The sequence below is a fragment of the Pseudorasbora parva genome, chromosome 3 (assembly GCF_024679245.1).
Source record: "Pseudorasbora parva isolate DD20220531a chromosome 3, ASM2467924v1, whole genome shotgun sequence".
NCBI lineage: Eukaryota > Metazoa > Chordata > Actinopteri > Cypriniformes > Gobionidae > Pseudorasbora > Pseudorasbora parva.
In genome coordinates this window covers 61,841,579-61,868,768 of record NC_090174.1, presented here as the reverse complement: position 1 = coordinate 61,868,768, position 27,190 = coordinate 61,841,579, and the positions used below count along the sequence as shown (strand labels likewise).

At 38.2% G+C, this 27,190-nt stretch overlaps 1 protein-coding gene across 2 annotated transcripts in view; it reads left to right on the top strand.

The window, feature by feature from the left end:
* The window catches only part of LOC137071587 (carbohydrate-responsive element-binding protein-like), a 67,172-nt gene that overhangs the window by 15,990 nt on the left and 23,992 nt on the right, over nt 1-27,190 (top strand). For both annotated transcript variants that reach the window (XR_010904455.1, XM_067439716.1), the window contains exons 6-11: nt 3,586-3,760; nt 6,515-6,595; nt 19,190-19,341; nt 20,799-21,480; nt 24,154-24,227; nt 25,559-25,760. Coding sequence is in view for 1 of the 2 variants with exons in the window: in XM_067439716.1 (XP_067295817.1) it covers nt 3,586-3,760; nt 6,515-6,595; nt 19,190-19,341; nt 20,799-21,480; nt 24,154-24,227; nt 25,559-25,760 (1,366 nt within the window). In the remaining variant the exon portion in view is untranslated. The remainder of the gene's footprint in view (nt 1-3,585; nt 3,761-6,514; nt 6,596-19,189; nt 19,342-20,798; nt 21,481-24,153; nt 24,228-25,558; nt 25,761-27,190) is intronic.

Below are 27,190 nucleotides of genomic sequence, written 5' to 3'. Positions count from 1 at the left end.
AAGACATAGCGGTAAGTAATTAATGACAGAATTGTTTTATTTTTGGGTGAACTAACCCTTTAAGTAAATTCAACAAGTCATTTCTTTGAGTGAATATGTATTGGAGGGAACAGGGGAAAAGCGTCCTTTGAGAGAACGGTCTGTCCAGAATGTTAGCCAAAGTTCAGAGAATGTTCCTGGTCTTTCCCCATTAATCTCTACGGAGCTGTATTTGTATGCCTGTTCTTTTGGCAGAAAGTGGGCATGTTTCCGTGCAGTGTGTCAATGGGACAGTAGGGGGCGGCGAGTTTGCCCTCGGCCTCCACACGTGAGTGTGACAGCGGGAACTGGGTCAGGAACAAAAGCACCGCTCGCCTTCAATGATATGGAGAAACCTGGAGAAATGATGAGAACATAATGGGATCGGCCAGGGGTTCCTGTCTTTTACACATTTGCCTTAAACTGCTGGCCCACGTACACACACATCATTTCTGCTCCCAAACACACTCCAGCAGCAATACTATAATTTGGCACCTTTGTGCGTAAGAAAAAAGAAAGTGGAAGACAGAACGTAGGTAGTTTTCAGGAAAGACGCAATCATTGACGCTGGCGTTTGATTGTGGGTATTCCTATAAATTTGCGGCCCGTGCCGAGTGTCAGAGTGGAAAAATCAGCAAGACCGCAGCTCTCCAGGTATAACAGATGCACATGGGATTTTCCCAATAAAATCCGTGAGTAGAATGTCAAATCTGAGTATTTGTGTGCATGTGTGAACCTGATTTAAGTCAATGTTAAATCAGAAATTAGCTTCCGCAAAACAAGTTTCTGGTTTTATTGTGAATGCTTCATTAGTGCAAGAAGGAAAAAAGAAGCTTGCACCGCTTCTGAAATAATTTAGACATTTTTCAGCTGACGTCTTCTAGGCCAGCAGGTCTTTGGGAAAAGAAACAAGATTTGTGCTCGTCTTTTCTTCCCTGTTGTGACGTATATCCGAGTGAAATGCTTCTGGAACGAGAGCAAATGTAGGGCGGGGCTTGATTTTATCCCTGGGGTATTGATTGGATAATTGGATCGTAATCATTTGCTAATTACAGGTTGCTGGTGGAATATTATAGTTTATATTAATACTATTTTTTTGTAAAGTTTTAGTAATTTTGTTGGTTTTTGCATTTGAATTAAATATGCCTATATAGTTGTATTATATTATTTTAGTTGTTATTGTTAGGGCGGGGCTTGATTAGATAATTGCGTTGTCTTATTACAGGTTCAGGTTGCTGAGGAAAGTGTTATTTTAGTATTATAGTTTTTGGCAATATTCATTTTCTTTGTAAACTAGAATTTAGTTTTTTGTTCATTTTTTTTTTTTATGTAGTTTTTAGTAAGTTATAATTTTTTTGTGTTACAAAATGAAAATGATACATGTTGCCTTGGCAAATAGCTCAAATAAGATGTTTACGTTTTATATATATATATATATATATATATATATATATATATATATATATATATATATATATATATATATATATATATATATATATATATATATATATATATATATATATATATATATATATATATATAATTTTTATTTATTTATTTTATTTTATTTCAGTTAATGTTTATGAGAAAGTTTTGTTATGGTTTTATTTTGAATAACCCTGCTGGACTAAATTTAATTAAATATTATGAGGGCACATGAATTAAAAGAAATTATATGTACAGATAAATATGAAAAATAATAATTTTAATAATAATAATAATAATAACCACAATAATTATGGTTGATTTCATGTTGTCCTCTGAACATGAATATTATTGGATACCTTGTTCTCTTTAAATGTACTTTTAATTATATTGTTAGTCCTGTCAAATTGATTAATCACGATAACCGCATCCAAAATAAGAGTTTGTGTTTATATTAAATGTATGTGTATAATTATTATGTGTATATATAAATACACTCACATACATGTATTTAAGAAAAAATGTGTTATTTATATCTAAATTTATATACAGTATATGCATGCAAATATATCTTAAATATATACATGCATGTGTCTGTATTTATATATACAGTACATTATACACAGTATACACACATTATGTAAACAAACTTTTATTTTGGATGCGATTAATTGCATTAAAAGCACTAATATTTTTATGTTATAATTTTCTGGTGTTTTATTTATTAGTTTTATTTATATGTCTCATATTCCTTCGCGTTTCTTGCTCAGTGTGTGTCTGTAAAGTTGGAATCTATTTAATTTCATGACAGGATTTTTAACTAATGGACTTATTGACATATTGGACAAAATGATCTGTGCTTGAGTAAGCCTTTGCCGCATCTAGTGATTTTAAAATATGAAGCAATTGACTGTGTAGGAAAGCATCTGCTAAATCAAGCGTCAATATTACTATTGCTCCTACTTTGTGTTAATAATGTGATGAAACCTCTAGCATTGAGTATTTAAAAGGGTTAGTTCACCCAAAAATGAAATGTCTGTCATTAACTCCTCTCCCTAATGTCGCTCCACACCCGTAAGACCTCCGTTCATCTTCACACACAGTTTAAGATATTTTATATTTAGTCCGAGAGCGTATGCAAGTGTATGCACACTATACTGTCCATGTCCAGAAAGGGAATAAAAACATCATCACAGTAGTCCATATGAGACATCAGTGGGTTAATTAGAGTCTCTTGAAGCATCCAAAATACATTTGGGTCCAAAAATAACAAAAACTACGACTTTATTCAGCATTGTCTTCTCTTCTGGGTTTGTGTTCAATCCTCAAATAAAGATTCAAACGGTTATGAATCAGCGTATTGATTAATGATTCGGATCGCGTGTCAAACTGCTGAAATCACATGACACTGGCGGTCCGAATCATGAATCGATTCACTGATTCATAACCGTTTGAATCTTTATTTGAGGATTGAACACAAACCCAGAAGAGAAGACAATGCTGAATAAAGTCGTAGTTTTTGTTATTTTTGGACCCAAATGTATTTTGGATGCTTCAAGAGACTCTAATTAACCCACTGATGTCTCATATGGACTACTGTGATGATGTTTTTATTCCCTTTCTGGACATGGACAGTATAGTGTGCATACACTTGCATACGCTCTCAGACTAAATATAAAATATCTTAAACTGTGTGTGAAGATGAACGGAGGTCTTACGGGTGTGGAACGACATTAGGGGGAGGAGTTAAAGCTGCAGTCCATAATTTTTTGCGCTCTAGCGGTTAATAAACAGAACTGCACGTGTCTTGTGGAAGAACATTGCAGCCGGAGCTACTTCTCTCTGTTTATGTAAATGGCGAATCACACAGGGGATGTGCTCCTCCGCAGTGGTACTGGCCTGAAATAGTCCCAATATAAACACTTATTATAAGTGTACCATAATGATTCAGAGTAATTCAATTAAATGGATTCATGTTGTACATTGTCATTGTATGATATTTGTAAATCTTGAACACAGAAAAAGTTACGGACAGCAGCTTTAATGACATTAATTTCATTTTTGGGTGATCTAACCCTTTAAAGGTGAGCTTCGTCCTCTGGACCCGATTGATTCCTGATTCATGTGTCCTCTCCGCAGAGTCCCATCAGCAGAACTGGACTGGAGAAATGGACTAGTCAGATCTACCCAGAGCCCGAGACGGCATCAGAGGAAGTCCACATGTTTGACTTGGATTGCTTCCTGTCAGATATCTCAGACACACTGTTCACCATGACCCAGAAACCCAGTCCCTGGATGGGAGACCGGCAAAACAGTGAGTCCATAAAGGGATCGTTCACCCAAAAATCATTTACTCCGCCTCATGTCATTCCGAACCCGTAGCATTCGAGTGCATTGTCAAACTTGGCAGATGCATTGTGCCAGTTTGACATCATTAGCCCTGTTCGGACGGTAATTGTTTCTCATTTGAACGTCTTTAAAAATACATGTGCAGTCACCTCAGTGATAAACTCGAGCATTCAGATGATGATTTAGACATGTTCACATGTTCACACTTGACATGTTTGGTTGGATTAAAACGAACCCTGGTGCGATTGCTCGTTTAGTGCGGTTCATTTGAACATCTGTGAACGCTGCCATCCGAACCCTGGAGCGCACCAAACAAGCGGACCGAGAGCGCTAAAAAGAGGAGTCTCGGTCCGCTTCCAAACCAACTCTGGTGCGGTTCGACTGATATATGAACGCAACACGGACCAAAGACATGTTAACGGACCAAAAACAGGACGTGATGTCACAAGATGAGACGCATAGTCAGCTGATTTGACGATGCGGAAAGATCGGTGTATCCAAAATGAGTAACGTTAACATTAGAGGGCAAACGTAGAGGAAGTGCCTCATCAATATTTGGTCCGACGAGCATGTTTCGAAAATGCTAGAAGAAACGCACAAAAAGCAGACCTGGCTCTTCTCATCAGAGGACCTGTTGCCCATTAGTCGGTACAGACGACAGAACGGCCGTCTCTTTTCTGCACAACGGAGGAAATCCTGCTGCTGTTTTGAATGTTTTGAACATTTTATGAGCTCTTCATGAGTTCTCAGCGGGTAAAAATAATGCCATATGTACACGCATAAAATGATGGCGTTTAATCAGCACACGGTATTGTTTTGAGTGTTCGGTAAGCAGCTCCTACGTCATATAAGACGACCAATCAGGTTGTGAGCGTCTCCCTGTGCCTTTGGTTCGGTAACTTTAGGTTCGCTGTTAAAAATGCCCGTGTGAACGCTAAGCGAACCAGGACTATATGTTCTGTTTTTGTTTTTTGGTCCGGACCAAACTAACCAAACTACAAGTGTGAACTCGGTGGAGGAGCATGTTTTATGATCCGCATCTGGGAACGCCGCTCATGTGCTCAGTCGAATAATCGTCTGCTGTAAAAATGTCATATGCTTGGAGTAATAAGAATAAAATCATATTTAATTTAATAATAGGAAATTATTAATTACTGAAATCTCCTGTTTAAAAAAAGGAAGATGTCATTTTAAAAATGTGGAAATGAGCGGAAGTTAGTTAATACAATGCTGCAAATGTAACCTATATAACACTAATCACTGCCGTAATAACGGCTCATTTCATATGTTCACAGGTTTTTCTCCTCTTTCTCCTTCGAGCGGTGATGAAAGATCATTCTTGTGAATACTGTCCAGCGTTTCAGTAATAAATATGTAGGCTATATATCTTTAAAATGCATCCAAATGACAGCGATACGGCGCTCCGCAGGGGTCAAAAAGGATAAACTGTGAATTCTGAAGCGATCTCTTCTTGAAAACTCAGATGTGGATTCGGACGGCAATTAAATCACCACACGACCTTGTGTTTGTCTAAAAACAGGAGGTCATTCGGCCGGGGATGGCGGGAGAAAAACACTGATATTCTGGATTCAGACGGCAATAAAATCACAGACTAGCCGCTGTAAATGATGAAAATACCTTACGACCCCACGAGAAACAATTACAGTCCGAATAGGGCTATTGATGCCAAAAGTTGCTGGTGCAAACCGTTCACTTGAGTGAAAAAAAAACATTTAATGCTCACTGTATCGTGGTTTTAAGCTTTTGTTAATGAAAGGATATTAGGCTGATTTAATATCATAATATACAGTCAAACCAAAAATGATTCAAACATGTTTCACTAGTGTGTGCAGGACACTATAGTTCATTTCTGTGAGTGATGAGAGCAAAATAAAGTCAACTGTGACATATTATACCCCAAAACTCTTCATACAGTGACTTCCAGTAAAACTGATTAACATTTGAGACCCAAACGATTCCTTCACTGTGATCTGAGCAAGTTTTGCTCTTTGTTTTTTAATTGCTAATGTGACCTTTGACATTACAGACTGAACTAAACGAAGCATAGGTTGGTCATTGGTCGATCTAAATTGGTATTATCTAATTGTGTTCTTAAATTTAACAGCTCAAATCCATTACATCCCCAGTTACCTGACATTATAAAGATCAATTTATTCTGACACAGTTATTGTCATATTTTATTACCATTTTCTAAACTATAGCGAATAAACTGTGATAATGTGAGCAAATGTTGAAGGAGTCTTTTGGTTTGACTGTATGTATGTGTGTGTATTATATATATATATATATATATATATATATATATATATATATATATATATATATATATATATTATATATATATATATATATATATATATATATATATATATATATATATATATATATATATATATATATATATATATATATATAATGTTTGCCCTGCCTTAAAGTGTTTTAATTTAGGATGTCATAAATGAGGGATTTCAGGGATGGAGAATTTAGTCACATGAGTTTATAAAATGCATTCAGGAAGGACAACACCCTAAAACAAGGAACTTGTTAAAAGAATAAATGCACAAGCTCCTCCAAACAGAGCTGTGTTATACACACACACACACACACACACACACACACACACACACACACACACACACACACACACACACACACACACACACACACCCTTACAGCTGGTTTTCTCCTGTCGTCTCAGTCTACACCAGTAATGCAGATATGATCCAGCCTGGTTTGACGCCGCTGCAGCCCAGTTTGGATGACCTGATGGACATACCAGGTGAGTTTAATGATCTTCATATATCAGTTTTTATTATACTGACATTGCTCCGCTTTATAACTATAACGTAATTGTTTTATATGCCGCTCTGCACCCTGGTCACACAAGAGTAATATGAAAATATATATTTTGTCTATATTTTAAACGCAAAACATCTGCGAAAGAATGCAAGAGACATAATTGTAACAATAATTGTAAAATAAAATAAAATAATAATGAAAAATAAATACATTTTCTCCCATCTCGTACCATGTCCCGTTAGGGGCTCCGTAGTAAATTAATGAAACTAATTTTGTATTAATTAAAATTGCAAAAACAATTACCGATTTGTTGTAGAAACTTTTTTTCCAAGTAGCATTCATGAGTACTATTGGATAACTTATATAGGGAAGTGTTGTGCAAGCTTTAGTGATCCACAGCGACGTCTGTGCTTCACTTTCGGGGCGTCTAGGGAACAATGCATGAGTTTAACCCCTTGTGGGGTTGCTGGGATTTCCTCATCTGTGATAGGGTCATTCAGAGGTGAAAGAGTCAATGACTGAAGAGTGGAAGTCAGACACAGAAGTCATATATGATCAGCCCTGAATAGGCGGGATGAGTTTACTTTAGGGCAGCTATATTCAGTTCCCTTCATTCATGTACAAATTTATCTTATGCGAGTGAAAAGAGTACACTACACTATACGGGATAATGGACAGTGAGGCTTTTTTTTTGACCGATTTTAATTGCAATTTTGGCAGATGTATTTACTTTTAATGCAGTGTTTCGGTGCTCAAACACATCAGAAGGAATTGTTCTGATTGGTGAACATCTTTTGCACATAGATGAAAATGTTAAATAACGACTTTAAATTGCATCCTTTTGTGATTGTGCAAATTTTATTGTGATTGTGATATTGCACAGCCCTAATATGCTGTCAAGACAGTTACTCAAAATAAACTCATTTTGTTGTTAAATGACTCTTTTAAATAAGAAACTAAAACCAAGTTTTACCAAGTCACTGTCTTAATGAGTGAGTCATTGAATCATTCGTTTAACTGATTCGTTTAAATGCTGGTTCATCCTGGAGCAAAGCAAGTGACTCCATATAAATAAATCATTGAATCATTGATTGAAAAAAAAAAAAAACTTTTGGAGACACAACGGTTCTGTTGCAGCTTTGTTTGGAACTATTTTCATTGGGGAAAACAGGCAATATTGTGTCCAAACTTACAATGTGAACTTCTTGTTTGTTGAACTGTTGTAGAAAATCAATATGACATTTACAATAGAGGGTATGTATGTGACGTCACAGCGACTGCGATTGGTTTTCAGCATAAAACACATTTAAAACAGGAAAGAGCTTTGAGATTGAGTGTACAAATAGATTTGAAAAAGCACTGACAAAAACTATACAAGTTTTTGGGCTGGACGAAAAGTGGTAGGCGACGTAATATCACAGAGCGGGGTCAGCGCATGCTGAGGGTCACAGTGTGCAGAAGTCATCAACTTTCTGCAGAGTCAACCAGAATGGGTTTGGGATGGGCATTCGATTAAATTTTCTTAGTCAATCGTTGGGAGAATTAACGATCGGCTATCGATTAATCATTAATATTTTTTGTAATAAAATTAATTATTCAACTTATTATAAAAATGCGGCGTGTTTTTCCTCGATGAGACCTTTATTACAAGATCAACTTATGGCAGACAGTAAACAACGTTCAGTTAGCCAAACCGAACATATGTGCGCTTGCATATGCGTTTCTGCGCGGCGTTTTCTGTCTTTGCACACCAGAAGCGTGTCTGACGTGGCACTACTAGGTGAAGTACAGGGAAGGCCTATACTTCATGTTAAACATAAATACATGTATATAGACTACTGATACAGCAAAGACATTGACTGCAAAATATGCTACCGAATGGTGCATTATTTCAAAATCGATGATTTAAAAAATATATATATTATTAGGGGCCAAGCACCGAAGGTGCGGAGGCACCTATTGAAATCGTTAGTGTTCCTATTATTAGGGGCCAAGCACCGAAGGTGCGGAGGCACCTATTGAAATCGTTAGTGTTCCTATTATTAGGGGCCAAGCACCGAAGGTGCGGAGGCACCTATTGAAATTGTTAGTGTTCCTATTATTATTATTCTGCTTCTTCTTCTTCTTCTTTTTCTTTTTCTTCCGCCATAGGAGTCTCTGGCAGCCCATAGAACCGTATGGTAAAAAGTTGTGAAATTTGGCACACTCATAGAGGCCAGTCTGAGCTGTCACTATAGCAAATTTGGTGCCTCTAACTCAATCCCTCTAGCGCCACCACCTGTCCAAAGTTTCACTCATATTTATGCTTATAACTTTTGACCCCTAAGGGCTAGAAACAAAATTCTTTTTTCATCGGATTCCTTGGCTCAAGCCGATTCGATTTCACCCTATGATGTCATTTTCCGGTATGCAAATTTTCCCGCCATTTTGAATTTTCTGAAAAACCTACTTTTTCGAACTCCTCCTAGGCCGTTGCTCCGATTTTCACGAAAATTGAAACAGATCATCTTCAGAGCATGTTGACAAAAAGTTATGGAATTCAAGTTGATTCGTCCAATCGTTTTCAATAAACGCACAAACAAATTTTACGTGGAGGTTGCAAAAACACACTAAAGGCTATATCTCCGCAACGCTTTATCGTATTCAAACCAAACTTGGTACATGTCATCACAAGCATGACTTGAAGCAACATGCAGCGTTTCGGCGCAGCGCCACCTACCTGTCCGGAGATATGAAAAATGCCTATTTTGGCTTATAACTTCTGAACCGTTTATCCAAAAATCATAAAATTGGTCTCATTAGATTCAGGGCGTCATGCCGAGTCGACTGATATCCAATTTTACCATGTCGGCCATTTTGGATGTCGGCCATTTTGAATTATGTGCAAAAATGCTGTATTTTATGAACGCATGAACAGATTGTTATGAAACTTGGTATGGGTCATCACCACGATGCCCTGAAGTAGCCTGAGAAGTTTCGAAACAGCGCCACCTAGTGGAGAATTTTTTTTTTCAAACGCTTATAACTTTGGGTGTGGTTGACATATTTTGATGGGAGTGTGTTTTTTGGTCTCCTGAATCCTTGCCGACTCCAACGATACCAGACTTGCCAGGTTTCGGCATATGGTTTGCGCAGAGTTGTAATTTAGTGCTTAAAAAACATTTGCTGATATCTTCGAAACCGCTAGTCCGATCGAGACGAAACCAGCCTCAGAAGTTCGGAAACATAGGTCGATAGCTATACGCTAATGCCCAAATCTCAAAATATTGATAGTAAGGGGTAGTAAAATCCAATCAAAGTCAGGTGTCAGTCATTTTTTACGTGTTTTTTCATATAAATGTCTATAACTCCAAAACAAAATGAAATATTTTCACCAAACTTGACACACATATGTATGGGCTCACTACGAGGACACATAAAAAAATTGGTGGGATTGTGCCTCTTGGTGGCGCTATAATAAAACAAAACATGAAATTCCCATTGACTTCAATGCAGTATTACGGTTTAAAATGCTAATGCTATAATTTAAGAATGCACTAGTGTATCATTACAAAACTCGGTATGTGTCTTCCGCTCTATGTCCCGAAGATATTCAAAAAGTTTCGGGGCAGCGCCACCTTGTGGTCAAAAGTTGTAATAAAATGTACAAAAATGCTAATAACTTTTGATTAAATTAGCCTATTGTAATGAGACTGGTCATAATACATTCATTGGCTCATGCCGAGAAGATAGATACCAATTTTGCCATATTTTGCAAACATATCTGTGCTCCATCTTGTTATTTGTTAAAAATCTACTTTTTCAAACTCATCCTAGACCGTTTGTCCGATTTTCACCAAAATTGATCCGTATCGTCTTCAGACCATGCTGACAAATAGTTATGGATTTCGGATTGATAGACAAAACAGTTTTCATATACCACTGCAACAGAGTTGAGCCATGATGCAAAAATTACTCTTGAGGCTGTATCTCTGCAATGCTTTGACATATTGACACCAAACTTTGCATGTGTCATTGTCATCTCAATCTGACTAAACCACATCAGTTTCGTAACAGTGACACCTATTGGTCGAAAGTGATAAACCATTAAACCATTATTATTGACTGTATTTAAAATTTGACTGCTATTTTGCCTAAAATCAACTTAATAGGTCCTTAATGGCTCATTGTTGCAGTTGGCTTGAGACTTCCAGCCATGCTGGCATGTCTTGTCTTCTTCTTTGCGCTTGGCCCCGATAATGGCTGCTTGCAGCTATATTTATTATTCTGCTTCTTCTTCCGCCATAGGAGTCTCTGGCAGCCCATAGAACCGTATGGTAAAAAGTTGTGAAATTTGGCACACTCATAGAGGCCAGTCTGAGCTGTCACTATAGCAAATTTGGTGCCTCTAACTCAATCCCTCTAGCGCCACCACCTGTCCAAAGTTTCACTCATATTTATGCTTATAACTTTTGACCCCTAAGGGCTAGAAACAAAATTCTTTTTTCATCGGATTCCTTGGCTCAAGCCGATTCGATTTCACCCTATGATGTCATTTTCCGGTATGCAAATTTTCCCGCCATTTTGAATTTTCTGAAAAACCTACTTTTTCGAACTCCTCCTAGGCCGTTGCTCCGATTTTCACGAAAATTGAAACAGATCATCTTCAGAGCATGTTGACAAAAAGTTATGGAATTCAAGTTGATTCGTCCAATCGTTTTCAATAAACGCACAAACAAATTTTACGTGGAGGTTGCAAAAACACACTAAAGGCTATATCTCCGCAACGCTTTATCGTATTCAAACCAACCTTGGTACATGTCATCACAAGCATGACTTGAAGCAACATGCAGCGTTTCGGCGCAGCGCCACCTACCTGTCCGGAGATACGAAAAATGCCTATTTTGGCTTATAACTTCTGAACCGTTTATCCAAAAATCATAAAATTGGTCTCATTAGATTCAGGGCGTCATGCCGAGTCGACTGATATCCAATTTTACCATGTCGGCCATTTTGGATGTCGGCCATTTTGAATTATGTGCAAAAATGCTGTATTTTATGAACGCATGAACAGATTGTTATGAAACTTGGTATGGGTCATCACCACGATGCCCTGAAGTAGCCTGAGAAGTTTCGAAACAGCGCCACCTAGTGGAGAATTTTTTTTTTCAAACGCTTATAACTTTGGGTGTGGTTGACATATTTTGATGGGAGTGTGTTTTTTGGTCTCCTGAATCCTTGCCGACTCCAACGATACCAGACTTGCCAGGTTTCGGCATATGGTTTGCGCAGAGTTGTAATTTAGTGCTTAAAAAACATTTGCTGATATCTTCGAAACCGCTAGTCCGATCGAGACGAAACCAGCCTCAGAAGTTCGGAAACATAGGTCGATAGCTATACGCTAATGCCCAAATCTCAAAATATTGATAGTAAGGGGTAGTAAAATCCAATCAAAGTCAGGTGTCAGTCATTTTTTACGTGTTTTTTCATATAAATGTCTATAACTCCAAAACAAAATGAAATATTTTCACCAAACTTGACACACATATGTATGGGCTCACTACGAGGACACATAAAAAAATTGGTGGGATTGTGCCTCTTGGTGGCGCTATAATAAAACAAAACATGAAATTCCCATTGACTTCAATGCAGTATTACGGTTTAAAATGCTAATGCTATAATTTAAGAATGCACTAGTGTATCGTTACAAAACTCGGTATGTGTCTTCCGCTCTATGTCCCGAAGATATTCAAAAAGTTTCGGGGCAGCGCCACCTTGTGGTCAAAAGTTGTAATAAAATGTACAAAAATGCTAATAACTTTTGATTAAATTAGCCTATTGTAATGAGACTGGTCATAATACATTCATTGGCTCATGCCGAGAAGATAGATACCAATTTTGCCATATTTTGCAAACATATCTGTGCTCCATCTTGTTATTTGTTAAAAATCTACTTTTTCAAACTCATCCTAGACCGTTTGTCCGATTTTCACCAAAATTGATCCGTATCGTCTTCAGACCATGCTGACAAATACTTATGGATTTCGGATTGATAGACAAAACAGTTTTCATATACCACTGCAACAGAGTTGAGCCATGATGCAAAAATTACTCTTGAGGCTGTATCTCTGCAATGCTTTGACATATTGACACCAAACTTTGCATGTGTCATTGTCATCTCAATCTGACTAAACCACATCAGTTTCGTAACAGTGACACCTATTGGTCGAAAGTGATAAACCATTAAACCATTATTATTGACTGTATTTAAAATTTGACTGCTATTTTGCCTAAAATCAACTTAATAGGTCCTTAATGGCTCATTGTTGCAGTTGGCTTGAGACTTCCAGCCATGCTGGCATGTCTTGTCTTCTTCTTTGCGCTTGGCCCCGATAATGGCTGCTTGCAGCTATATTTATTATTCTGCTTCTTCTTCTTCTTCTTCTTTTTCTTTTTCTTCCGCCATAGGAGTCTCTGGCAGCCCATAGAACCGTATGGTAAAAAGTTGTGAAATTTGGCACACTCATAGAGGCCAGTCTGAGCTGTCACTATAGCAAATTTGGTGCCTCTAACTCAATCCCTCTAGCGCCACCACCTGTCCAAAGTTTCACTCATATTTATGCTTATAACTTTTGACCCCTAAGGGCTAGAAACAAAATTCTTTTTTCATCGGATTCCTTGGCTCAAGCCGATTCGATTTCACCCTATGATGTCATTTTCCGGTATGCAAATTTTCCCGCCATTTTGAATTTTCTGAAAAACCTACTTTTTCGAACTCCTCCTAGGCCGTTGCTCCGATTTTCACGAAAATTGAAACAGATCATCTTCAGAGCATGTTGACAAAAAGTTATGGAATTCAAGTTGATTCGTCCAATCGTTTTCAATAAACGCACAAACAAATTTTACGTGGAGGTTGCAAAAACACACTAAAGGCTATATCTCCGCAACGCTTTATCGTATTCAAACCAAACTTGGTACATGTCATCACAAGCATGACTTGAAGCAACATGCAGCGTTTCGGCGCAGCGCCACCTACCTGTCCGGAGATACGAAAAATGCCTATTTTGGCTTATAACTTCTGAACCGTTTATCCAAAAATCATAAAATTGGTCTCATTAGATTCAGGGCGTCATGCCGAGTCGACTGATATCCAATTTTACCATGTCGGCCATTTTGGATGTCGGCCATTTTGAATTATGTGCAAAAATGCTGTATTTTATGAACGCATGCACAGATTGTTATGAAACTTGGTATGGGTCATCACCACGATGCCCTGAAGTAGCCTGAGAAGTTTCGAAACAGCGCCACCTAGTGGAGAATTTTTTTTTTCAAACGCTTATAACTTTGGGTGTGGTTGACATATTTTGATGGGAGTGTGTTTTTTGGTCTCCTGAATCCTTGCCGACTCCAACGATACCAGACTTGCCAGGTTTCGGCATATGGTTTGCGCAGAGTTGTAATTTAGTGCTTAAAAAACATTTGCTGATATCTTCGAAACCGCTAGTCCGATCGAGACGAAACCAGCCTCAGAAGTTCGGAAACATAGGTCGATAGCTATACGCTAATGCCCAAATCTCAAAATATTGATAGTAAGGGGTAGTAAAATCCAATCAAAGTCAGGTGTCAGTCATTTTTTACGTGTTTTTTCATATAAATGTCTATAACTCCAAAACAAAATGAAATATTTTCACCAAACTTGACACACATATGTATGGGCTCACTACGAGGACACATAAAAAAATTGGTGGGATTGTGCCTCTTGGTGGCGCTATAATAAAACAAAACATGAAATTCCCATTGACTTCAATGCAGTATTACGGTTTAAAATGCTAATGCTATAATTTAAGAATGCATTAGCGTATCGTTACAAAACTCGGTATGTGTCTTCCGCTCCATGTCCCGAAGATACTCAAAAAGTTTCGGGGTAGCGCCACCTTGTGGTCAAAAGTTGTAATAAAATGTACAGAAATGCGAATAACTTTTGATTAAATTAACCCATTGTAATGAAACTGGTCATAATACAGTCAATGGCTCATGCCGAGAACATGGATACCAATTGTGCCATATTTTGCAAACCTATCTGTCCTCCGTCTTGTTATTTGTTAAAAACCTACTTTTTCAAACTCATCCTAGACCGTTTGTCCGATTTTCACCAAAATTGATCCGTATCGTCTTCAGACCATGCTGACAAATAGTTATGGATTTCGGATTGATAGACAAAACAGTTTTCATATACCACTGCAACAGAGTTGAGCCATGATGCAAAAATTACTCTTGAGGCTGTATCTCTGCAATGCTTTGACATATTGACACCAAACTTTGCATGTGTCATTGTCATCTCAATCTGACTAAACCACATCAGTTTCGTAACAGTGACACCTATTGGTCGAAAGTGATAAACCATTAAACCATTATTATTGACTGTATTTAAAATTTGACTGCTATTTTGCCTAAAATCAACTTAATAGGTCCTTAATGGCTCATTGTTGCAGTTGGCTTGAGACTTCCAGCCATGCTGGCATGTCTTGTCTTCTTCTTTGCGCTTGGCCCCGATAATGGCTGCTTGCAGCTATATTTATTATTCTGCTTCTTCTTCCGCCATAGGAGTCTCTGGCAGCCCATAGAACCGTATGGTAAAAAGTTGTGAAATTTGGCACACTCATAGAGGCCAGTCTGAGCTGTCACTATAGCAAATTTGGTGCCTCTAACTCAATCCCTCTAGCGCCACCACCTGTCCAAAGTTTCACTCATATTTATGCTTATAACTTTTGACCCCTAAGGGCTAGAAACAAAATTCTTTTTTCATCGGATTCCTTAGCTCAAGCCGATTCGATTTCACCCTATGATGTCATTTTCCGGTATGCAAATTTTCCCGCCATTTTGAATTTTCTGAAAAACCTACTTTTTCGAACTCCTCCTAGGCCGTTGCTCCGATTTTCACGAAAATTGAAACAGATCATCTTCAGAGCATGTTGACAAAAAGTTATGGAATTCAAGTTGATTCGTCCAATCGTTTTCAATAAACGCACAAACAAATTTTACGTGGAGGTTGCAAAAACACACTAAAGGCTATATCTCCGCAACGCTTTATCGTATTCAAACCAACCTTGGTACATGTCATCACAAGCATGACTTGAAGCAACATGCAGCGTTTCGGCGCAGCGCCACCTACCTGTCCGGAGATACGAAAAATGCCTATTTTGGCTTATAACTTCTGAACCGTTTATCCAAAAATCATAAAATTGGTCTCATTAGATTCAGGGCGTCATGCCGAGTCGACTGATATCCAATTTTACCATGTCGGCCATTTTGGATGTCGGCCATTTTGAATTATGTGCAAAAATGCTGTATTTTATGAACGCATGAACAGATTGTTATGAAACTTGGTATGGGTCATCACCACGATGCCCTGAAGTAGCCTGAGAAGTTTCGAAACAGCGCCACCTAGTGGAGAATTTTTTTTTTCAAACGCTTATAACTTTGGGTGTGGTTGACATATTTTGATGGGAGTGTGTTTTTTGGTCTCCTGAATCCTTGCCGACTCCAACGATACCAGACTTGCCAGGTTTCGGCATATGGTTTGCGCAGAGTTGTAATTTAGTGCTTAAAAAACATTTGCTGATATCTTCGAAACCGCTAGTCCGATCGAGACGAAACCAGCCTCAGAAGTTCGGAAACATAGGTCGATAGCTATACGCTAATGCCCAAATCTCAAAATATTGATAGTAAGGGGTAGTAAAATCCAATCAAAGTCAGGTGTCAGTCCTTTTTTACGTGTTTTTTCATATAAATGTCTATAACTCCAAAACAAAATGAGATATTTTCACCAAACTTGACACACATATGTATGGGCTCACTATGAGGACACATAAAAAAATTGGTGGGATTGTGCCTCTTGGTGGCGCTATAATAAAACAAAACATGAAATTCCCATTGACTTCAATGCAGTATTATGGTTTAAAATGCTAATGCTATAATTTACGAATGCATTAGCGTATCGTTACAAAACTCGGTATGTGTCTTCCGCTCCATGTCCTGAAGATACTCAAAAAGTTTCGGGGTAGCGCCACCTTGTGGTCAAAAGTTGTAATAAAATGTACAAAAATGCTAATAACTTTTGATTAAATTAGCCTATTGTAATGAGACTGGTCATAATACATTCATTGGCTCATGCCGAGAAGATAGATACCAATTTTGCCATATTTTGCAAACATATCTGTGCTCCATCTTGTTATTTGTTAAAAATCTACTTTTTCAAACTCATCCTAGACCGTTTGTCCGATTTTCACCAAAATTGATCCGTATCGTCTTCAGACCATGCTGACAAATAGTTATGGATTTCGGATTGATAGACAAAACAGTTTTCATATACCACTGCAACAGAGTTGAGCCATGATGCAAAAATTACTCTTGAGGCTGTATCTCTGCAATGCTTTGACATATTGACACCAAACTTTGCATGTGTCATTGTCATCTCAATCTGACTAAACCACATCAGTTTCGTAACAGTGACACCTATTGGTCGAAAGTGATAAACCATTAAACCATTATTATTGACTGTATTTAAAATTTGACTGCTATTTTGCCTAAAATCAACTTAATAGGTCCTTAATGGCTCATTGTTGCAGTTGGCTTGAGACTTCCAGCCATGCTGGCATGTCTTGTCTTCTTCTTTGCGCTTGGCCCCGATAATGGCTGCTTGTTATAATTAGGCCTATATCTGCATTTATGTTAACCTAGAGACTTTCAAACATCAAAATGTAATTTATTAATGTGCATTTGTTTCAAAATTACATTCCTGGAAACGCTTCCAACACGCTTGCGTGTCGCGTGAAAGGCATCTCTAGCATGCACGGTGCGTCTCGAGCCGCTTCTGAGACTCGCATGTCATGACCGATATAAAAATGGACACGCCATGAAAACACCTGCTCTGAGGGGACTGACATTGTTGGGATGCACAGGTAAGTTACCTCCACGCTAACTTTGGTCAGCAGGATGCACCCCCACCGACATTAACCAGGGACGGAGGCACTTTAAGCGGTAGATCATTTGACTCGTGGCCATGTTGTACTTCTTATACACAGGCATCGCAATGTTTGCAGTGAACTATTTAGTTTTTTAAATTGCCGTGATTTAAACTTCACTGTGACCTCTTCATGAGTATTCTTTTGAAATCAAAACGGAAGATCACTGATACCGAGTATCCGAGTATGTCAAATATTGCACCCTGGTGTTAAAATGTTTAATTGCTGCCACACAGTTGCTTCAAGACTCACACTACAACCTGCATTAAAAAAACCTGCATTTGATTAATCGATAACAAATTAACGTGATCAACAAATTCTTAACGATCAACTATCGATCGTCGATTAATCATGCCCATCCCTAGTTTCCATGGCCGAGCAGCTCATCCAAGCCTTACATCACTAAGAGCAATGCAAAGCGTGGGATGCAGTGGAGTAAAGCAGCCGCCACTGGACTCTAGAGCAGTGAGACGTGTTCACTGAGCGACCAATCACGCTTCTCTGTCTGGCAATCCCATGGACAAGTCTGGCCAGTTTGCCTGGAGAACGGGACTTGCCTGACTGCATTGTGTCAAGTGTAAAGTTTGGTGGAGGGGGGTTAATGGTATAAATAGTTTTTTAGGGGTTGGGCTTGGCCTCTTAGTTCCAGTGAAAGAAACTCTTAATGCTTCAGCATACCAAGACATTTTGGACAACTTCATGCTCCCAACTTTGTAGGAACAGTTTGGGGACGGCCCCTTCCTGTCCTAACATGACTGCGCTCCAGTGCACAAAATTTTGCTGATAATCATGCAAAACAGTACACTTGCTTCCATTATAATGAATTTATACAACAGTACCGTGCATGTTCATTATGATGTATCATATTACTGTTTACTGTCTCAATAATGTCTCGATAGTGTCAGCTTCCTCATTGTTAAAGCAACTATTGTGACATTTTCGTAGACGCACACCTCTAATCGCAGATATCTGGATAGTTTCTGGATCAAGGCCTTTCTAATGGACTTCAGCAGTTGTGTGTGTGTGTGTGTGTGTGTATGTGTGTGCATGTGTGTGTGTGACTGTCATGCCCCTGGCAGTGTCTGCTGTGGTCATGAGGCTTGGTCATGCTGTGTGTCCGTCACTCATTGTGGCACTGCCAGGTTTCTCACAGATGTCAACACACACTGAAGACTGGTTGCAGTGTGCATGTGACCCGGTTGTGACTGTGTGAGAAACCAAGGTCTGGTATTAAATGGCCACATTATCCAAGGTGGAAAATACCTTTCCCATCAGGCATTGTGATTGGTTGCATGTGGGTTTGGCAGGTCTAGGGGAATAGTTTATATACTGTGTGAGACCAAACCATGTTGCATTGACACTTTCATGTTGTTAGAGTAGTCAGTTCAGCTTCTTGTTGCCATTTTCAGGTGGATATTTCTGAAGAAAATGTGAGTCTTGCTTGCGATTTGTTTTGTGTTTAGCTCATAATGCGGCCGTGGTTCAGATCATTAGCCCTAAGTATATGCAATAGTAGTAGTGAAGCTTGTTTTAGCACAGTCAGAATTAACCTTCTGCTCATTGCTTCCTAGATATTTTCATGAGTTTGCGTGGGCAGCCGACGGAGCACGTGGGTTATTCAGACTGCAGCTTCTTTGAGAGTTCGTCCAGTGCTGCGTTTTCTTCAACTCCTTCCTCTGAGGTCACCAGTCAGATGATACACACAGGATCTCTGCTCACACAGGTACCACACTGATTCAGAGATTAAAAAACACTAGTTAGTGGTCTTGTGAAAGACCATTTATGTCACCAAAAATGGTAAAAATGACTTTTATACATATATGGTAAAAAATATATATATTAGGGCCGGGACTCGATAAAAAAAAATTAATCTAATTAATTAGAGGCTTTGTAATTAATTAATCGAAATTAATCGCATTTTAATTGCATATAAATATTTGACCTGAGAACAGTGAGAAGTAATTTTTCACATGGATTTTTAGTATACCATTGAATAATGACTGAATACATAAGCTTAATCAACAAAATATTGATTATTTATTTCAGTCCAGCAGACCAGAGCAATGTTTGCCATTAAGTGTAGCAAAAGCATATGTGTGATATTTGAGGCTCGATGTGCTGCGGTGAATTCCTTGTTGTATCGCTTGCACACAATGCTCTTGTCGACGCTTCCATCCTTTGGTTTTTTAAAACAAGATTTCCCATCCACGGGGCCAAACAAAGCGGTCTCAGCTTCTTCGCTCATGTTCACTATGGTTTGTTGTTGTCGTGACTTGTGAACGCTAGTTGGTGTTCCAGTATAATCGGTCCGTCGAAACTCATTCATTGAAAAATGTTCCGCGGTGCAAAAATAAGTGTAGTTAAAATTATGTTATTTATTTTTTGCGTAATTAATCTTATTAAAGCGTTAAATTCCCGTAATTAATTAATCTTAATTAACGTGTTAAAGTCCCGGCCCTAATATATATATATATAAAAACAGGGCTTGACATTTAACTCTTTACTCTCCAGACACTGTGTCTAGTGGTTTTCCAAACTTACTAGCCACTCAGCATTTTCAATAGCCACAATTTTGACATCGATACCATGGGGAAAATTTGCCATATAGATATTTTTTTTAATATTATCTCATCATTTGTCATCAGGAATATTAAGCTGCTGTCACTTTAAGAGCTGACGCACGGATCCAATATACTGATACATTTGTGTTTTCTTTCTCAACTGTTTATGTTCACCTAAAACAGAACTGACTGTGTTTACGTGAATACTCACCAAGACCGCTTCTGACATTATTTTGTGTGTGTTTGACGAAAAACTTAATTAAGTGCTGAATGTGAATGTGCAGCACAAAATCTGCTGGAATGAATACATTATTTGCAATAAACACAGAATTTCAAGCCCATATATTTATGTCCATATATATAATATATATATATATATATTATTATTGACATGGTTATGAACATACATTTCAACATATTTTTTTAAAACAGTTTAAAAAAAATGTTTTTCAAATGAAATAAATAAATAACTGTACTACATTTATTTATTCATTTTAATAATGTTGATCTTGAAATGTGTACCATGCTTTGAACTATTAATCTCATAAGATTTTTACATAAATTTAACAAGATACAAACTTTGTCAAATCATTTCAATTCTGCTTGTTTTCATTTTTAGCCTCCTCTCTCAGCTGAAAACTTATCCCAGCCTTCCTCATCTGTAAACCTGCCTGGACTGAGTTATCCTCGGCAGACCATAAACCCCGACATGACCTTCAACCCTAGTGCTGAAACCTCAGATCGCAAATTCAAAGGTCATACAGAATACATGGGTGACTTCCATCACTCTCTAAACCTCTCGTCTGGGATGGCCTCTTACAGTCAGCAGACGCCATTCGGCGGTCACGCCACGGCCATGGCAAGCACTGAGATGCCCGGTGCGATTGCTCAGGAAAGTCCTTACCCACCAACCTGCCTCAGACACAGATATTCATCCAGCCAATCACGGACCTGCACGACAGCCACGTCCACGGTTATCACCCACACCGGCTCTGCCATGACCACCCTCCCATCGGAAGCCCAGCATGGGCACGGATACTCCAGCATTGCTGAAATGTTTCCATCTTCCACCTGCATGTCTTTGAGCTACCAGCCCACGACGGCAACCCCATCTCTGCCCTCGGCCGTCCTTTCTCACTGCTTCTCTGTGCCACAGCAGGTGGGTGTGGCTACTGGCAGGGGGAAGCACAAACAAAAGACAGGAGGAGCCCAATTGGTTCCCAGGGCGATGACGTCATCTACAACTCCGCCCACTCATACAAGCTGCCTGGCCAATCTGCTCTCTTCCAGATCTCAAGAGCGTATGTATATGTTTGATACACATACCCTCTAGTTTGATAGAGGGTATGTGGCTTATTTAAGGGAAAAAAATTGTCCAGACACAATTTTACAGGTCCATTTACAACCCTATAAATTGTCCCTAGGATGTAATGCTCAGTTTTTGCCTTATTTGGAAGAGTCATGAATATTAATGTTGAGCTCTGCTCTGATTGGCTTATTTCAGCAGCTCACAGCAGTTCAGTGAAGCGGCTCGTGAGTCCTGACAGAACACAGACCGGCTAAATAAACTTTAAGCAGAACATCTCAAATGGAGATTGATAAAATGCAGCTTACTTGTTTTATTTGGTGTTTTCAGATCATCCGCACGCAAGAAAGAGCTCGAGTTCGTGTGGTTTCCAGATTTCAGTATTAAATCCTCCAAACAGCTTTTCTGTGAAGAGAAACCCGTATACACTCCGGTTTTTACCTAAAAATGTCCAATCTGGCAACCATATGCAAGCAAGCTCTTTCTCTCTCGCACAGACTATCTGAAAACACCAAACAACTAAGCTGCATTTTATCAATCTCCATTTGAGATGTTCTGCTTAAAGTGTGTCGTGCAGCCTACACTTTAGACTTGTCTTTTTTCGTCAACGATATTGCATGTTTATATAACGTTAGTCACAATGTAGGCTAAGGGTACGCAGTGACTGTGATGTAGCCTAATCTGAAATACAAATAGGCAAAAACATCATAGGAAACACCATACTTCAGTTCTCAAAAATATAACTTATATTTTTACAAAATGAATAGCCTTGTCAAATGACTATAATTTTACCTTATTTGGTGGAAAAGGTGACGTTTGCTAGAAGGATCGAGTGAACGATCTGTAAGTGAAGTATCTACGGTTGTATTTTGTAATATAAAATAATATTCCCCTTTGTCATTAGACACACTATTTAGTTTGGTATGGTACTTGGTGTTTCCTATTGTTACTGTAATCATCTTGCGTTATTTGGACACTGCGGTCTCTCTAAGAAACTTTCAATTTAATCAGAGATTGTTTAAACAGTCAATAAGTGGATAAATCTCTACTTACTGCTTGCAGGAATACAGTCGCCCCTTTCTTCAGTTTAAGACGCTGAGCGAAGCTTGATTGAAATGGGCCGAACAAACGAACGATCTTGAATTAAATTGTTGTGGTATCGGATTATGAACATCAACCGTGACTGTTGACATGTTTGATCTGTGGGAAGGATATGTAAAGTCCTCAGGTCTCCTGAACAGCCTGAACATGAAGTGTGTCCATGCCAGCAGCTTGTTTTAATGATTCGCTCCGTCATTTCCGCCTGACAATGAACATGTTTGGACAGATGCAAATGTTGGGGGCGTGCATATAAATGATCCCCAACGCTTACGTCACGGTTGGGTTTATGTTGAGAAGCACTTTTTTTCCCGTTGTGTTTTGGATTCACGAGATTTACATAAGAAGTAGGAGGCAATGGTGTTTGAGACTCACAGTATGTGATGTCCATGTACTGAACTCTTATTATTTCACCATGGCAAGGTTAATTCAATTTTTCATTCTAGGGCACCTTTAAAAGAATGTCCCATGTTCAAAACAATTGAAGCTCATATTAACCAATGTGACTATTTTTAACTAATATAGTTAATATATATATATACACACACACAAATTTTTTTAGAACGGTAAGATTTTTTTATGTTTTTAAAGAAGTCTCTTCTGCTCACCAAGGCTGCATTTATGTTATTAGAAATACCAAAAAGCTGTAATACTGTGAAACATTATTAAAGTATAAAATAACTGTTTTCTTTTCAAATGGAATTTATTCCTGTGATGCAAAGCTGAATTTTGAGCATCATTACTTCAGTCGTCAGTGTCACATGATCCTTCAGAAATCATTCTCATATGAAGATTTACTGCTCAAGAAACATGATTATGATTATTATCAATGTTGAAACAGCTGTGTAAAATGTTTTTTTAGGATTCTTTAAAGAATAGAAAGTTCAAAAGAACAGTATTTATCTGAAATATAAAGCTTTTGCAACATTATAAATGTCTATATTGTCACTTCAATCAATTTAATGCATCCCTGCTAAATAAATGTATTAATTTCTTTAAGTTCTTTCCCAATAAAATTAATTAATTAAAATTCTTACCGACCCAAACCTTGTAAATGGTAGTAAAATGTTACAAAAGCTTTATATTTCAGAAAGATCCTGTTCTTTTGAACTTTCTATTCATCAAAGAATCCTAAAAAAAAAAAAAATTACACAACTGTTTCAACATTGATATTAATCATAAATGTTTCTTGAGCAGTAAATCTTCATATGAGAATGATTAGTGAAGGATCAGGTGGAAATCACACTGAAGACTGGAGTAATGATGATAAATTCAGCTTTGATCACAGGTATAAGTGACATTTTAAAATATATTCAAATAGAAAACAGTTATTTTATATTTTAATAACATTTCACTTTTTTTTTTTGTATTTTTAATAGCATAAATGCAGCCTTGCAGTGAGCAGAAGAGACTTCTTTAAAAACATTTAAAAATCTTACCGGTGTAAAACTTTTGACCGTATATTGTGTCTAAATTATATTTTTTTGTAGTCTAACAGCATGTCACAGATGCTATAGATATAATTACATTTATTTTAACCCTGAACATTTTTTTAATACCTTCTCTCTAGGAAAAACATCATTGAGTTTTGATGCTCCTTCAAAGGGGTTAAAAGGCCACAGACCAACATCACCCATCTCTCCGGTAAGCTCTTCTCATAGCAGAATTAAATGGATACAGCACAATAATACAACCACACTGACAGACATTTAGACATGAGAGACTGGAGGAATGATGCAGAAAATTTAGCTTTTCATCATAGGCTAGACAGCTAGACGACTGGGTCAGAGCATCTCCAAAACTGCAGCTCTTGTGGGCTGTTCCCGGTCTGCAGTGGTCAGTATCTATCAAAAGTGCTCCAAGAGGAACAGTGGAGAACCGGCCACAGGGTCATGGGCGGCCAAGGCTCATTGATGCACGTGGGGAGCGAAGGCTGGCCCGTGTGGTCCGATCAAACAGATGAGCTACTGGAGCTCAAACTGCTCCAGAAGTTAATGCTGGTTCTGATAGAAAGCTGTCAGAATACACAGAGCAGCTCAGCTTGTTGTGTATGGTCCAGTCAGGGTGACCTCCGACCCCTGACCCCGCCGAAAGCACCAACAGCGGCACGTGAGCATCAGAACTGGACCACGGAGCAATGGAAGAAGGTGGCCTGGTCTGAGGAATCACGTGTTCTTCTACATCACGTGGATGGCCGGGTGTGTGTGTGTGGCTTACCTGGGGAACACATGGCCCCAGGATGCACTATGGGAAGAAGGCGAGCCGGCGGAGGCAGTGTGATGCTTTGGGCAATGTTCTGCTGGGAAACCTTGGGTCCTCCATCCATGTGGATGTTACTTTGACACGCTCCACCTACCTAAGCATTGCTGAGACCATGTTCAGCCTTTGATGGAAACGGTATTCTGGTGGCTGTGGCTCTTCCAGCAGGATAATGCTCCTGACACAAAGCACAAATGCTTTAGGAATGGTTTGAGGAGCACAACAGCGAGTTTGAGGCGTCGACTCGGCCTCCAAATTTCCCAGATCTCAATCCAATTGAGCATCTGTGGGATGAGCTGAACAAACAAGTCCGATCCATGGAGGCTCCACCTCACAACTTACAGGACTCAAAGGATCTGCTGCTAACATCTTGGTGCCAAATACCACAGCACACCTTCAAGGGTCTAGTGGAGTCCATGTCTCGATGGGTCAGCAAAAGGAGGACCAACACAATATTAGGAAGCTCATAATGTTATGCCTGATCGGTGTATTTCACAATATTACTGTTTTTACCGTTTTTAATCAAATGCAGCCTTGGTGAGCAGAAGAGACTTCTTTCAAAATGTTACAGCATTGACTGTTAGTGTACACTCAAGTATGCTCAAAAAACGTCTTTCTTTTAAATATTGAACATGCAAACATAAATAATGAATAACCAAAAATATGATTACTCTTCATATCGTGGATGATAAGAGTGCATTTTTCCTCCATTACAGCCAAAAAGCAGCAGTCGTGGAGGATCACAGATTTCCCACAATCCCCCCTGGTCCTCTAGTGCGATCGCACCGCTGTCACCGGCACACATTCAGGGAAGCACCATCTCCTCTCTGCTCACGCAACAAACGCCACTTCTCATCCCCAAAACGGAAAAGCTCTCCCCGGTTCAAATGCATGCGAGTGAAAGGACCAGTTTAACAGGTGTGTTGATTCGTGTGGTTTTAATGCATCTCGTCACACAGTTACATTACAGCCGTTCAATATCACAGATAATAATAACTCAAGTATTGAGATTTATTTCAAAAGTATGGAAGCCCGTTTCCACCACTAAATAAAAAAATAAAAAGAGTAATTGCGACTTTTTATCTCAGAACTCTTTTATAAAGTCACAATTCTGACATTTTTTCTCACAATTACGTGATGTAATGTCAGAATTATGTGGTATAAACTCGCAATTGTGTGATATAAACTCGCAATTGTGTGATATAAACTCGCAATTCTGAGATATAAACTCGCAATTCTGAGATATAATTTCGCAATTCTGAGATATAAACTCACAGTTGCGTGATATATTGTCACAATTCTGAGATATAAAGTCACAATTTTGTGATATAAAGTCACAATTCTGTGATATAAACTCGCAATTGTGTGATATAAAGTCACGATTGTGTGATATAAACTCGCAATTGTGTGATATAAAGTCACAATTGTGTGATGTAAACTCGCAATTGTGTGATATAAAGTCACAATTGTAAATATAAACTCGCAATTGTGTGATATAAACTCGCAATTGTAAATATAAACTCGCAATTGTGTGATGTAAACTCGCAATTGTAAATATAAACTCGCAATTGTGTGATATAAAGTCACAATTGCGTGATATAAAGTCACAATTGTGTGATATAAAGTCGCAATTGTGTGATATAAAGTCACAATTCTGAGATATAAAGTCACAATTGTGTGATATAAACTCGCAATTCTGTGATATAAAGTCACAATTCTGTGATATAAACTCGCAATTGTGTGATATAAAGTCACAATTGTAAATATGAACTCGCAATTGTGTGATGTAAATTCGCAATTGTAAATATGAACTCGCAATTGTGTGATGTAAATTCGCAATTGCGTGATATAAATTCACAATTGCGTGATATAAAGTCACAATTGTGTGATATAAACTCGCAATTGTGTGATATAAAGTCACAATTGTGTGATATAAACTCGCAATTGTAAATATGAACTCGCAATTGTGTGATGTAAACTCGCAATTGCGTGATATAAAGTCACAATTGCGTGATATAAAGTCACAATTGTGTGATATAAAGTCACAATTCTGAGATATAAAGTCACAATTGTGTGATATAAACTCGCAATTCTGAGATATAAAGTCACAATTGTGTGATATAAAGTCACAATTGCGTGATATATTGTCACAATTCTGAGATATAAAGTCACAATTGTGTGATATAAAGTCACAATTCTGAGATATAAAGTCACAATTGTGTGATATAAAGTCACAATTGCGTGATATATTGTCACAATTCTGAGATATAAAGTCACAATTGTGTGATATAAAGTCACAATTCTGTGATATAAAGTCACAATTGTGTGATATATTGTCACAATTCTGA